Source organism: Caretta caretta, chromosome 1 (assembly GCF_965140235.1).
Source record: "Caretta caretta isolate rCarCar2 chromosome 1, rCarCar1.hap1, whole genome shotgun sequence".
Taxonomy (NCBI): domain Eukaryota; kingdom Metazoa; phylum Chordata; order Testudines; family Cheloniidae; genus Caretta; species Caretta caretta.
The window spans coordinates 177,848,091-177,861,638 of record NC_134206.1 but is presented as its reverse complement, the minus strand read 5'-3'; the positions used below and the strand labels follow the sequence as shown (position 1 = coordinate 177,861,638).

Sequence of the window (13,548 nt, the reverse complement as noted above, 5' to 3'; positions counted from 1 at the left end):
AGACCTTAATTGTTAAATTATATATATGCATAATTTTGTCTTAAAATAAGAATTTACCACAGTATTTCAAACAGTGGTTTGCAAAGCATATGCAGCAAATCTCCAAACCCATCTGGGGTTTGGAGATTTTGTTACAAACTTGAAATTGAGACCCAATTTATTACAATGTGTGTTATAAATTCTGCAAACATTTTGAGTAAATTTCAGCCAAATTATAGTTTTGCTTTGCAATCATGCAAAGTTCAGGGTTTCACCAGGTTTTGAGTTTGTTTGACCACTAAACTCAGAAGTATGAAACCACATGAAATGAAAGCTATGGAAATGTTTACCCCCAGCCCCAGGAAGAGAAAACACTATGTTTTTGGAAAGGTCTAATTTCTACATATTGGGAAGGGGTTTGGATCTGGATCCAGATTAGGTTCAGCCTGAGGTTCAAAGCCAACTCAGAGCTAGGGTTTGTGTTTTGATTGAACAGTGCTGAAATTCTGTGGCCTGATAAGTACTCACAAGTTTTCAGCCCCAAGCAGCAGACAGCTCACAACTTTAAAACAAGCTGTCTTAAAAGTGAAAAATGTACATGACCTCATGTTATGCCATTTGATCGCCAAATAGCTGATTTGAAGGGGGAAAAAAACACTTAGGTGGTTGGGGAAGTAATGAACTAACTGGTGGTGAAAACAATCACCAAGTAAAGGCAGAGGTTGAGGATACAATAGAGTAACAGATAAACTGGGCAGGACTATGTCATGTGGTGGTTTAAAGGTGACAGAAGGAAGCTTATATTTGATGCAGGGGAGAAGGAGAGTAGCTTACAGGGGTAACAATCAAAGCAACAATCAAGAAAGATGATTTTGGGAGCAGTATTTTAAATGGACAGAATCTAGATCTGGATACACCCTGGATGAGGGGGCAAACTCAAAAATGTGGCTTGGATTAGAGATCTGAATGACTGGGAAGATGGTGGCATTGTGAACAATGACTAAGAATGTGGAGAGAAGGGAGGCTTGGAAGAGATGGTAGGTGGACAGCACCTTGTCAAGTAAAGCGTGGGCTCCTTGTAATACTATTCTGTTGTTCTGCCCACCTCAATGCAAAAGCTCATCATGCAACCTTCTCCAGCTTCACTTGCTGCAAACATCTCTGCCATACCCTCTGGATTGGGAGAAATGCAATGTGGCATATTTCCATAGCTTGAGTATGTGCTTCTGAAGTGGTTTACGGGAGGAGGTTTAGGATGGAGGTTTCCTGTGTAAGAGGATGAGGGCTGAGCCTGTGAGCCTGTGAGCCAGCTAAGCCTGGAAAGCTAAAGAATCATCCTGATTTCCCAGGAGACTATCACCACAGAGCTCTCAGTCAGTGTGAAGCAGCACTTATTCCACACCAAATGGGGCTGGAGTATGAGGAGTACATCACACGCTGACATTTCAACTGGTTCTTGGTAGGGTGGAGTCCCATGACTCAGGGTCCCTGCAATAGTAGGTTTGACAACTCTGTATGAACTAGCCCTGCACAAAGGTATTGCTAAAATGACTGTGTCTGTTTTAAAGTGCCATATACCTTAAAAGTCAGAAATGAATGAACAGACCCCGTACCTAACAAATGTCTCAGATATCTCTACTGCACAAAGCAATTTTGATGACGGTCTCACCTTGATTTTGAGAGAGTCATTATCATAAGGACTCGGTGTGAAGTCAGTGTGTACTTTGGCTCGTCCACAGAATGGTCCAGTGTAAGGGACTTCATCATCAAGTCTAAAGCTGTCCCTGTTGCTGGTTCCATCTGAACAGCTAGTCACTCCACCTAATGGAGATGAGAATGAAGATTTAAATCCCCTTCCTTGAATTACTGGATATTCAATTTTGTATAGAAATGGAGAGGCTAATATGCAAAGCACAGAATTAAAAGACTGTACTCAGAAAGTTTTAACACATTCCAAGAAAAATATATTCAATAATCAAACATACTATGAAAGGCTAAACAAAATAAGTTGGAGATCTTTAATTTATTCTGTGCAATAATCCTTTATGATGCTGATGCTAATAGACTACTCATTTTACTTATAAGCTTGTTGAAATATTACCTCTGCAGATTAATAATGTGTATTTTAAAACTGCAATGTAGGGAATTATATCTGCTGAACTTGTCCTGTTTATTCAGAGAAACTGAAACAAATACTGCAGAAACTACTTTATTTCATTATATTATAAACTAGGACCTCAACCCACCTGCATTACATCGGGAAATTGTAATCTTATCTACATTTCTACCTGTCATTTTATCCAAGTTGAGTAATAAAAACATCAGTAGAGTAAGTCAGGCAAATTGAAGCAAGTTCTGCCAAATCCCATCCAAGTATGTTTTTAGATAAGAGCAGCAGTGTGTGGAAGTAAACTCCCATATAATTTGCAAAAATCACATCAGAGAAAACGACCATAAAAATTATTTGACTTGATGTGGTTGTTCAAGTGCACAGCTACAACCCAGAGCCAGACTAACCACTAAGTACAAATGGCCTATGTCTACGGAACCCACTCAGATCATATTATATATGCAGTGACATCAATGCAACATCATCATGTACAGTCCGGAATCCTTGGGGAGCAGTTTGCTTACAGCATGGCATCAGATAGCCTCCTACAGGAGGCTGCCACACAGGAACCCCATGGCCCACTGGAGAGTCATATGCCTCCCCAAACCTCCAGCTTATGCTACCTGGTGGGGGGAGTAGCAGATTTTTGGTGGGCTGGGAAGGAGGCAGACCTTGGTCCTCTGCTGCCTTTGTGTTGGCTGGGTTCTCCCACCTCCTCCAGAGCAGCAGAGTCAGGCTGGGTACCCCCTTTTGGCCAACCCATCTGCAGACTGGGGGCAGTGGGTTCCCAGCCAGCCTAAGAGAAGGCTCGTATGTGAGTGACCCTGCAAACACCACTCCACAGGTGCTGGGGCCATGGCAGCGACACGCCTAGGGCCAGCTCTGACATTTAAGACTGTTGTATCAATAGGCAGGATGTCAGGCTTGTTGAAAAGCTCAAGTTTAATTATTGTGGGGTTAAATTTTGGCTCTAATTACTAAAAAGGGCAAACTCTGATTCACAGATGGTAAAGCCAGAAGGAACCACTGTACTAATGTACCTCTTACCTCCTGTATAACACAAGCTGTATGACTTCTCTGAATCAACTCCTGTTTGAGCTAGAGCAGATCTTTCAGAAAAACATCCTGATTTAAAAATTGCCAGTGAAGAATCCAGAAAAAGCCTTGGCAAATTGTTCCAATGGTTAATTAACCTCAAGGTTAAAAAACTGCACATTACTTCCAATCTGAATTTGTCCAGCTTTAACATCCAGCCATTGGATCTTCTTGTAGCTTTGTCTGGTAGAATGAAGATCCTTGCGTTATCAAATTTCTGTTCCCCAGGGCCAACAACTCGAGGTGTATTCAATAATAAATAATAAAGAAAGAGACTGAACAGGACTATGATTTTTTGTACTTACTAGAAGAGCTCTGGCCACTATTCAAACTATAGAGACTGTCCATGGAGTCACTGGCTTTTAAGCAGACCTTCTCCGTGTGTGTGCCATCCCCAGGGTCACTATGCGAGTAGCCTTCTTTTCCTTCTTCATTCTTCAGCAATAAAAATCAGTGGTTAGATGCAGTGAAATAGATTTTACATGAACAGCTGACTAGCAATATCTTGTGCACATTTACTTTGCCCGTCCACAATGATTTAAAAAAAATATGATTACACTTGCAGTTTAAGAAAGCTTCTTTCACTACCAACCATTACAAGGGAGGAAGCACTTTTCGTGGTTACACCATGGGGCTGGGAATCAGGAATTCAGGGTTCAGTTCCCAGCTCCACAACTTCCTCACCCTGTGACCATGGACATGTCACTTACCCTCTCTGTGGCTCAATTTCCCCAGTGACTGCCCTCCAGAAAAGGACAGCCGGCTAAATTCATCCCTGATCTCTGTGGAACTACAACAGTAGTGAATCTGGCACAACGACATTTACATCCATCTGAAACTTATCAAGGGGAAATCCTAGATAGCCAGAAAAGAGACTTTCTGGCTGTTTTGCCTCACCAGAGCAGAGGCCAGAATCTACCCCAAAGTTTTTCACCTTTCATGTTTTTTAAGTTATCTTTGCTAATTTTAGAAGTTCGGGCGGAAAATACAAAATCATCGGAGGGCCAAATTCAAATAGGCTGCCTCTTCCACATACTCAGGAAGCCCATAGGAGCAGGAAGGGAACCATTAGCTGCAACTGCTGTGTCTTGCAAAGAGCTTTCCCAGACCCTGGACTCTACTGGCCTACTGCAGCTAGAACCAAGGTCAGGGTTTTCCAGAGCCAACCTTCCAGATGGGAATGTGGATGATCAGCTACCCCACTCCCTGAGTTGGCTGCTCAAGTCTCATAACAAAAATGCTGCGTTTACAAAATTAACATAGGTCCATTTCCCTCACAAAATCATCTAAGGCCTGGGTACTGGACCTTAGAGGTTATATTATTAAATGCTACCTCTCAAAGCATAGCTTATAGAGTTTGCAAAGATTAGAAAGTATGACCCATGCTTCAGTCACCGCTTAATTTAAAGCAGACGTAATAGCGAAATGGAACAATGATGATTTCCAAAGGAAGCTGGTTCTTTACAGTATTGCATTATAGTGTGAACTTAGCGTGACATGCTGATGTAACCTGGATGTCATATGCCCTCTGGGATATTGCATCAAACTAGGGAAAATGTTAAACATACGTTATTTGGCTCATAGAGTGGAGCAAAGGTGATAGCACATTTGTGGAGTGGGCTCAGGGTCCCTGGTTTGGGACTAATCTCGAGAAACTCACTTCCTCTTCCCATGCAGATGCACGTTACACAAATCATAGAAATCAAGGATTGGTTTCCAGCAGGGAGAATGCTAGTTACACCATTCTATTGTACCCTGCACTAGTTAATCAGTGGAGAAGCACTGAATGATATTAATTACAGGGGAAAAGAAGATTGTATGGTACATGTGTCATCTGTTTCTTTTGTATGAAGAATTGATTTAACTACACAGAAATAAATGTGGCACTCCTGTTTATCCTTTCTCATAATACAAAAACAAACTGTTCACCTAATGAAAATGAGACTCAAATATAAAACTAATCAAAGGAAATACATTTTAATGCACAGTATGTCATTAAAATGTGGAACTCACTGCCACAAGATAAGGAAGAACAAGGATTAGTTAGATTCAAAAATGATTTTGCATTTATTCTTTTATATAATAAGAATATCTGCAGTTACATTAGATAAGATAAAAATGTATGAGGGATATAAACCCTCATGTTTCAGGACATAAGCCTGACAGTGGTTAAGAAAAATTCCTGCTTGCAGATTATTCCATAAATGTCCACTGTGAGAATTCTTCTGAAGCATCTAGTATTGGCCTTGGTCAGAGACAGGATACAAGACTAAATGGACCACTGATCTGAGTCAGTATGGTAATTTCTATGTACCTCATTTTGGATCAGATTTTTCCTGGTCCGTATACAGATGGACAGTTAGTGGGGAGTGTTTAAGGAGCTTTCCCCTCACTTGCATGGCCATATTCATGGATGGATACGCACACAATCTTTTCACTGTTGGCAAAGTAAAATCTCCCCTTTCCCAATCGTATAAAACTCTCATCTCTATCCAGGACCCCAGGTGGGTGAAATTGTGTGCACGCGTGTGTCCGTGAGTGTGAGAAAGAATATGCGTACACAGGGGAGGAAAGGCGGGGAGGGAAAGAATTGATATATAATTGAGGTAACTACTGTTTTAATTCAATATGTGTCACTAAGTTATATACACTTGAACTCTGGTACATCAATGCCAGTTCATAACATGCTACCTAAAAACAATGAAACAAACACACACAACATTTCTAATGTAATTGATCATACAAATCCAAAGATTTTTTGAACCACAGTTACCATGTCCTCAGAGAGTGCCTTGATGTACTTTTTACCCATCTTTTTCTTCATGGTTAGGGAAATGGCCCGCATCTTCTTTCCCAGACTTCCTCCATTACCTGCCATTTTATTTTGTTCCAGATCTCCAATGTCACTTACAGTCTCCACTTCACATATCTAATTGGAAATTTAAAAAAACCCAAAACAATTATTACTCATGAAAATAAAATCGATGTAATGGAATGAGAGACTGCAGAGAGATATTTTGGATTCAGGTAAGGTGCATGCAAGTTATTATTAGCAGTTCTTCTAGCTTTAGAACTGTCTGGGGAATTGTATGTACATCACAGGCTTGCACTTCACTTAAGTGCTCACAAATGGGAGATAGAAAATGCTGTACCAATTTATGCTTACCTTATTTATTGTCCCTGATCCAAATGAGAGTGGTGGGAATTTACCTAACACGCTTGAAGACAGAAAGCCATATCTCCAGGCTGCTATCATAAGGCCACTATTGTGGAAGCAGCCCTCTGAAGTGTAGGTTTTCCTGAGTTCTTGCTGCCCTTTCTTTTTTTTAAACAGAAATGACCCTGTCCTTTGCACTACCCAAATATTAAAGGCTTGATTGTGCAAACCTTACTCTTGTTGCTAAGCCCTCGGTCACACAAGTAGTTCCCATTGATTTCAACAGGAGCACGCATGTGAGCAAGTGCGCACCAATGCATGTTTTACACCACTGAACCCTAGTATATTCCACAACAGTCACAGGGAGAGGGAGTAACAGAAGTAGATTATTGCAACATACAAACCTCAACTGAATCATCTGGCTTTGATACTGAATGGTGCCTAAAACGGTCAAAGTTTCCAAAACTACTTGTGCGCTATAAGACAAAATAAACAAAAAAAATTGAGCCCATTGACAATATTCTTTTTCATTATTAAGACAAATACAAATACAATCTCTTATGTTAAAATTTCTTTGCCTATGAATGGAACATAATATGCTATTTTTAAGTAGAGACAGACACAGCCTACAGGGACAAAGTATGAGTGTATATCTGGAGACAAAGCAATCTGAATCAAAGACATTGTTAACAATGCATGGAATTAGGTTATGCATATGATTATAGGAGCTCACATACACCAGTTTCACATCTGTAGTTTACATTGACTTCAGTGAGTTATTGTCATTTACACTTGGGGTAAGGGAGATCCCAAGCAGGCCATTTACATTGAGTATTAAACAATGTAGGTGCTTTGGAGAATGCCAGTTCTATTACCGTAGCTGTTCAATTAACTTTATACAGTTTATCCTTCCTACTGGGAACCACAGCTGAAGACTGTTCAAGGCTCTTTAGTTTGGGCTAGATTCAGTTCCCACTGGAGTCAGTGGAAAGCTTCTCACTGACTTCACTGGGAATTGGATTGGCCCTTTAGAGAGAGTTCTGAATAAAGAACTTGAAGCTTATTTCTGTGCGGGAACATTATGAAGCCAAGTGAAACAAACAGAGTAATCAGTAAGCTCCACATTTTTCAAAAATAGCTTTTCAGTTAGGAGCCCAATTTTTAAACGCACATGGACTCACTTCCCTCCTGTGCCAGAGCTCTGCTCAGTACAGGGATGGGTTGATATCAGGGAGCTGTTGCAGCTCCCGAAGCCTGTATTGCTTGGCCATGGCATTGCAGCAGCCAAGGGGGCTGCGCTAATTTGTACCACTGGCACAAGTGTGAAGAACTGGCATGTCAAAAGCTCTGCTTTCCCTCCGCCATGCCCCCTTATCGCTGCCACACACATCCTATGCTGAGGATGAGGCTGACGTGGGAGTTAACATTGAAGACTATGTCAGCTTTACAGCAGTGGGGAGTTCCCTCCCAACAAGAGAATTATCTTCTGTCCATTTCCAGGCAGAATCCTTTCACTGAGTGGCCAAGTGTACTGAGCACACAGGATAATCTGGTCCGGTAGCTGTCTAATGTTTATCATTCAAAAATTGAAACACTCAAGTTAGAAGCTCCTTTTGAAAATCTGAACCTAATAAATCAACTGCCAGAGTTTCTAGACTTGTAACAGTATCTTTTAAGGGATCAATTTAGGTTTTTCACAGTTATTCAAAGCTAAGTCAAGAGCTGCTCCCTTCTAATTTCTACTCTTACATATACAATTTAAAAAAATGATCTGTAATACACTCACAAGATTATTGCTTGTTTTATTTTATTTTTATACTTTGTGTGCCCTTCTCAGTACATATCTGGGTATCCAAAACCTTCTATTTGCATAATTTTGAAGGGAAATGCACTAAGCTTAATAAGTAAATATCAAACTGCATGAATATTGTACATTTTGGAATTCTGCTCCAGAAACTATATCTTAAAACTTCTGGGTTAAAGAATTGCTCTTATTCACTTGTCCATTCCTCCCTCACTGTGACTTCAGCCTGCCTAATGGATTGCTTGTTCCCTCTTTTTCTTCCATCTGGTGATTCTAACATATCTTCTCTCCTTCCATCTGCCTCGGGTATTTAAAATGCCTGTCATACTTCCCTCCCATCAACTATAACAGGTCTCCCCGGCCATCTCTCTCTAGCTCCTTTAATTTTAAGATGACGTTATAGGAGGCTTTATCAGGTGTGATGTTTTAGGCCTTGTCCACCAGCCTACTGAAGTCTCATGAGCTTCCAAGGCTTCTCCATCAAATATATTTTTATACTGAATATATTGCAGTTTTGAGGAGGAAGCTTTGGAAGTGATTGAGGTTTCCCTCGAGTGATGTGTAAGCAAAATGAAGGGTGACTAAGGTACTAGACTGGGATTCAGAAACCCAGTGTTCAATATTTAGGTCTGGCACAAACTCCCTTTGTCACCTTGGGTATGCTCCTTCAGGTGGTATTTTCAAAAATGTTCCACACTGGTATAACTCAGCTTACATGAAGTTAATGGGAAAACTCTCATTTACTTCAGAAGGAGCAGAATTTGAAAATACCATCCTTTTGAAAAGGACTTTGAAAATACTATCCTTATTTTCGTCATGCCACAGTGCTTGATTTATAAAATGGGGATAATGCTACCATGAGGATAAATTCATATGTTTGTGAAGTACTCGTATACTACAGTGGTGGGTGCCTTACAAGAACTAGACAGATGAACTAACCCTTGCTGCGTATGTCCGGATATCATGCCCATTTCTGTGTTATCTGAACACCACTCATGTCCTTTCATAAAGTGTTCTTAAAAGCAGGGGATTTGAAGCTCTTATGGCATTCAACTCTGTTGGAGTTGAGATCTGAGTAACAATTTAACCTTATGGTCATTTTCTGAGTGATGATACAGATCTGTACATTTTCTACCCATAATTACTGAGCTGCAGTTTACTTCTCTGTATTTGTATACTCTCTTTTTCTGGTTTCAGAGGAACAGCCGTGTTAGTCTGTATTCGCAAAAAGGAGTACTTGTGGCACCTTAGAGACTAACCAATTTATTTGAGCATGAGCTTTCATGAGCTACAGCTCACTTCATCTGATGAAGTGAGCTGTAGCTCACGAAAGCTCATGCTCAAATAAATTGGTTAGTCTCTAAGGTGCCACAAGTACTCCTTTTCTCTTTTTCTGGGTATAGTTAGCCCTCTAAGAGTCTCATCAGTAAAACTGTCATACTCCTGACTGTTGTACAGGGTGACAAGTTGACATTCAGCGTCAGCAACTGTGATCATAAGGATGGCGCTCATCAGAATTATACCAACTACCCTGTGTACACATATACCTCTCCTGGGTATTTCCATCTAGGAAAGACCCCATCTTATTCTGTCCCTGCTCATAAATCATGGGGTCACTATCCATTTTAGCTCCCTTCTCTCTCTCACATAGTCACTTTTAAACTAAAAATAGTTGACGAGGGGAGGGGAGAGCGGTAACAGTGGAAAACCATGGGAAAACAGAAGGTCTTAAAATCTCCATTTTTTTCTAAAGAAAAAAAATTATCAGGATCACCCTTTACACAATTCAGATTAAAAATTCCCTGATAGCCCAATCCTCTCTTCCCCAAACACATACACACTACTTCTTTTTGGAGTTGGTCAGAAATCAATCTGTGTTTTGGTGGAAATTTTCAAAAAAGATGTTTTTTTTCCTCACCAAAATGTTGTTTCAGTGAAAAGTTTACAGCCAGAGTGACCCCTACCAGTAATGTGAGGTTGGTCTCTTACTGATCCTCGGTTTATAATAGGGTTCTAGTGCCCAGAAGGCATTCTGTGGCAATATTTGTTGAGTCTTCTATCCTGATATCATCTTGTTTTTTAGGTTATTTTTATTTATTTCATTTTGATTGTTCTGGAATTAGCTTGGTTTACAAAATTATTACATGAAATATATTTGAATATATTCATTCACTCAACTGCTGACTTTGTCATTTTAAAAAGGGTATTTATTTTTTATTTGTGGTGTATCTTAATTGCTTGTAATCCATCAGAAAATCTGTTGGAGAAAACTACTAAGAATTGGGTAAAGGACAGTTTAGTCTGTGAAGTTTAATTTTATTTAAAGCTCCCAGAAATAACTTCTATATTTACTAGATCAACAATATCCTGGCATATGACAAGGAGTTAGCTCAATAGTATGATATAAAACATAGCCCCAAGGATTATGGGTCTATTAGACAGGATTAACACCTTTCACTGACTTCTCAGCCTTGCCAAATATGCCCCTCAGCAGAGTGGGAGGGATGGAAAGAGGGAGGTTGGGATTCACAACAATATTGGGAAAATATAAAACATTCTCATGCAGTGATCTCTAAACATACAGTGACCTTTCTGTAGCATTCCATCATTTCAAGATGCCTACTAGGAACAACTGTATATTAAAGTGCTGATGTGCTTCAGATAGTCTAAAAAAGAACAGAGGAAAAGGGTTTATTGTTGCTCTTACTCATAAACAACTTGAGCACAGGGAAATCAGTTAGTCTTTTTAGAGCCTTGAAACAACCTTATATCCTATCTGGACAGACGCCTTAGGCTATTGTGTAGTATACTTCAGTGTTACTTCAGAGCTATTAAATATTAATAAGGATTACAGGATGATTTCCACCATTCCAGATAATGGTCTTGTTGCACAGAAGAGCACTAAATAGGGCTGCTTCAGCAATTCTCCCATACTAACTTTTTCCATTAAGTAATCAATAGCTACCACTTTTTAAAATGTATTCAACCCCATTATACCGATAAAGAAAAGCAGATTTAGGAGCCCTGGGCTAGGAGGGGAACAGGCTATTACTTTTGGTATTGTCAGTCACCGCATTAGTGTCAGGGAACACCTATTTTGTGAAGGCATAGTCATAATCTGTAGGCCTCATTTCCAGGTTAAGGGAAGCTCTTAAAGCAAATGCAAATCTACTAGATGAAAATATGTCATTGATTTTTGATACCAGTATCTTATAAAACTAAGTGATTTTGCTGGCTGGATTCACACAGGAGTTACTGATGGGTGCATTAAGCAAATGTGAATTTGCACAATGAAATCTAATGCAGGCATGTGAAAAAACACCCTTATTTTTCCACAGAAGGACTGATCAAATGGTCCTGTATCATTTATTTAGATTCACCAAGGAACATTGCTGACTTGCGTTCCATTTGCGCTCGAGTATCCAATAAACATAAAGCGAAAAGAAAAACATATCAAATTGTTTTTAATGACTCTTCCATCTTCCGCTGCTCCTTTCATTCCCAGAAATTTGGGATTCTTTAAATAACCCTTTTAAAGAGGTGAAAAGACATTTATTTTTATTTTAATCACATTTTTCCATCCCTGCGAGCTATTCTTAAAATCTTCAATGAAGGTTAAAAGAAGGGCAAAGAATAGAAAACAAACCAAAATGATTGGCGTGCAAATGGAAAACAACAGACACTAAAATCTATGGGATACTGTGTCTTCCTATCATAAACTATATATTTCCTAATTAGAGTACAAAGCAGGTAGTTCTTATGACAAATTAGTCAGAGTCTTCTGTATCTCAAAAACTAGCCAATGTGCCACAAGTGGCGGTGGTTGCCTTGGTAAATAGTCATTATGGGTGAAATTCAGACCGGTCATAGCTCCAACGGACATTCACAGTTTCTTCCTGCTGAGTAGCAGCCCCGAGTATAGAATGCCAGCGCAATCTCTGTGCATCACCAAAGTTCCTTTCAATATAGTGTTTAAGTGGGAGTTAAGTGGTGCAGAGGCTTCATCCTGGCTCTCTGCACAGGGGTAAATGTCGCCCTGTTTGAAATTCCTCCACTCATTTTCAGCTCCAGTTTTCACTTGGCCCCTGTCTACAGTTTATACTGTATAGCTATAAATTGCTTAAGGTAACTGTTGCAGGTCTTTGACAGGCTGTTCGTACTTCAGATAATGGGGCCAGATTCTCAGCTGGTGGAAATCAGCATGATTAGTGATTTCAAGCAAACTACACTGATTTACATCAGCTGAGGATCTGGCCCAATATTTTCTCTCTTTTCTTTTTCTCTTCACCCCCCACTAAGGATTATTCCTTTGTAATGTGTTTCTAGATTGTCCCTGTTCTTTCCTCACTGCCGAGAAAGAAGCCACTTGAAGATCCAAAAGGATAGAATATGTCTGCTTGGTCAATGGAGATAAGTAGAGCTGGGCAAGGTTCACCTACATAGGTTGGGGCTGAATACATCCATTCCATGATACTTCTATCCCTCAGAAGAAGGGATCCAATGTCAGTCACTATGGAGATGAAACAGAGAGCTAGAGATGACTATTAGCCCGCCCATCTTCATTCTTTAATAGATCACAGGAAATGTTTTTTTAACTGGCCTGAAAGCAAGATACCATATTTTAAGTTTAGGGCTGTTCTGTATGAAGACGTTTCTCACTTCTGTATAAAGTATAAGAATTTGAGCTAAGAGAGGCAACATAAGGCCCACCATACTTCAGGGATTTGATCCATTTACACATGAATTACATATATAGAATATCTGATTATTAATATAATTTCTAGTCCATTTAAAAAACAAAAGATGGTGAAATCTTGCACCCTGCCAGGCAAAGCAACAAAAATGACACAGCTTGTTCTTGCTAACTCAGACGGGGCAAGCTACTGAAATGGCATTTTAACTGGTTTAAAAATTACTCTATAAGACTCTGTCAGTATGCTCTCGTATTCAGTGATCACATGGGGGTGGCAGGCTGAGGGAAGAAAGACAGAGATTGTTCAACAAAGCTGTCATTGTGAAACATCAGGGCAAACACTAACTTTAATGATGGAAAAATCACTAGAAAATAAACAGCTGTATAAATTTGTGTGTTAATTATATTTAACACGTCTACAGCTCAGCAAACATCGCTCTTTAAAGCAAATGTTGAACAGCTGTTATATTAGCATGTCTATCTAACACCCACATAAACCTCTAGAGCCTTCACCAAAATGTTCAGTGAAACATGTAGCACCTGGTAGCACTGTTGTCAGGGTTTCTATTAAAAACTTTGTTTTTCAGTTGTTTAGAGTCTATACTCAGACCTCAGTGGCTCAGGAGCCAAACTAGTGATCAACATTATTTAAAAGAGCCATAGTAGTCTACATTTATTGTTTCATTTACTATATATAAATATATATTCTC

The 13,548-nt window shown here is 39.7% G+C and overlaps 1 protein-coding gene across 4 annotated transcripts in view; it reads right to left on the bottom strand.

Moving 5' to 3' along the window:
• SAMSN1 (SAM domain, SH3 domain and nuclear localization signals 1) overlaps positions 1 to 13,548 on the bottom strand; it is a 141,358-nt gene that overhangs the window by 11,172 nt on the left and 116,638 nt on the right. For 3 of the 4 annotated variants that reach the window (XM_075117635.1, XM_075117632.1, XM_075117641.1), the window contains 5 exons: positions 6,746 to 6,817; positions 5,958 to 6,113; positions 3,490 to 3,619; positions 3,137 to 3,367; positions 1,649 to 1,800 (listed from right to left, as the gene is read on the bottom strand). In XM_075117635.1, the coding sequence (XP_074973736.1) occupies positions 1,649 to 1,800; positions 3,137 to 3,367; positions 3,490 to 3,619; positions 5,958 to 6,113; positions 6,746 to 6,817 (741 nt within the window). The remainder of the gene's footprint in view (positions 1 to 1,648; positions 1,801 to 3,136; positions 3,368 to 3,489; positions 3,620 to 5,957; positions 6,114 to 6,745; positions 6,818 to 13,548) is intronic. The other variant, XM_075117648.1, reaches the window with a different exon arrangement.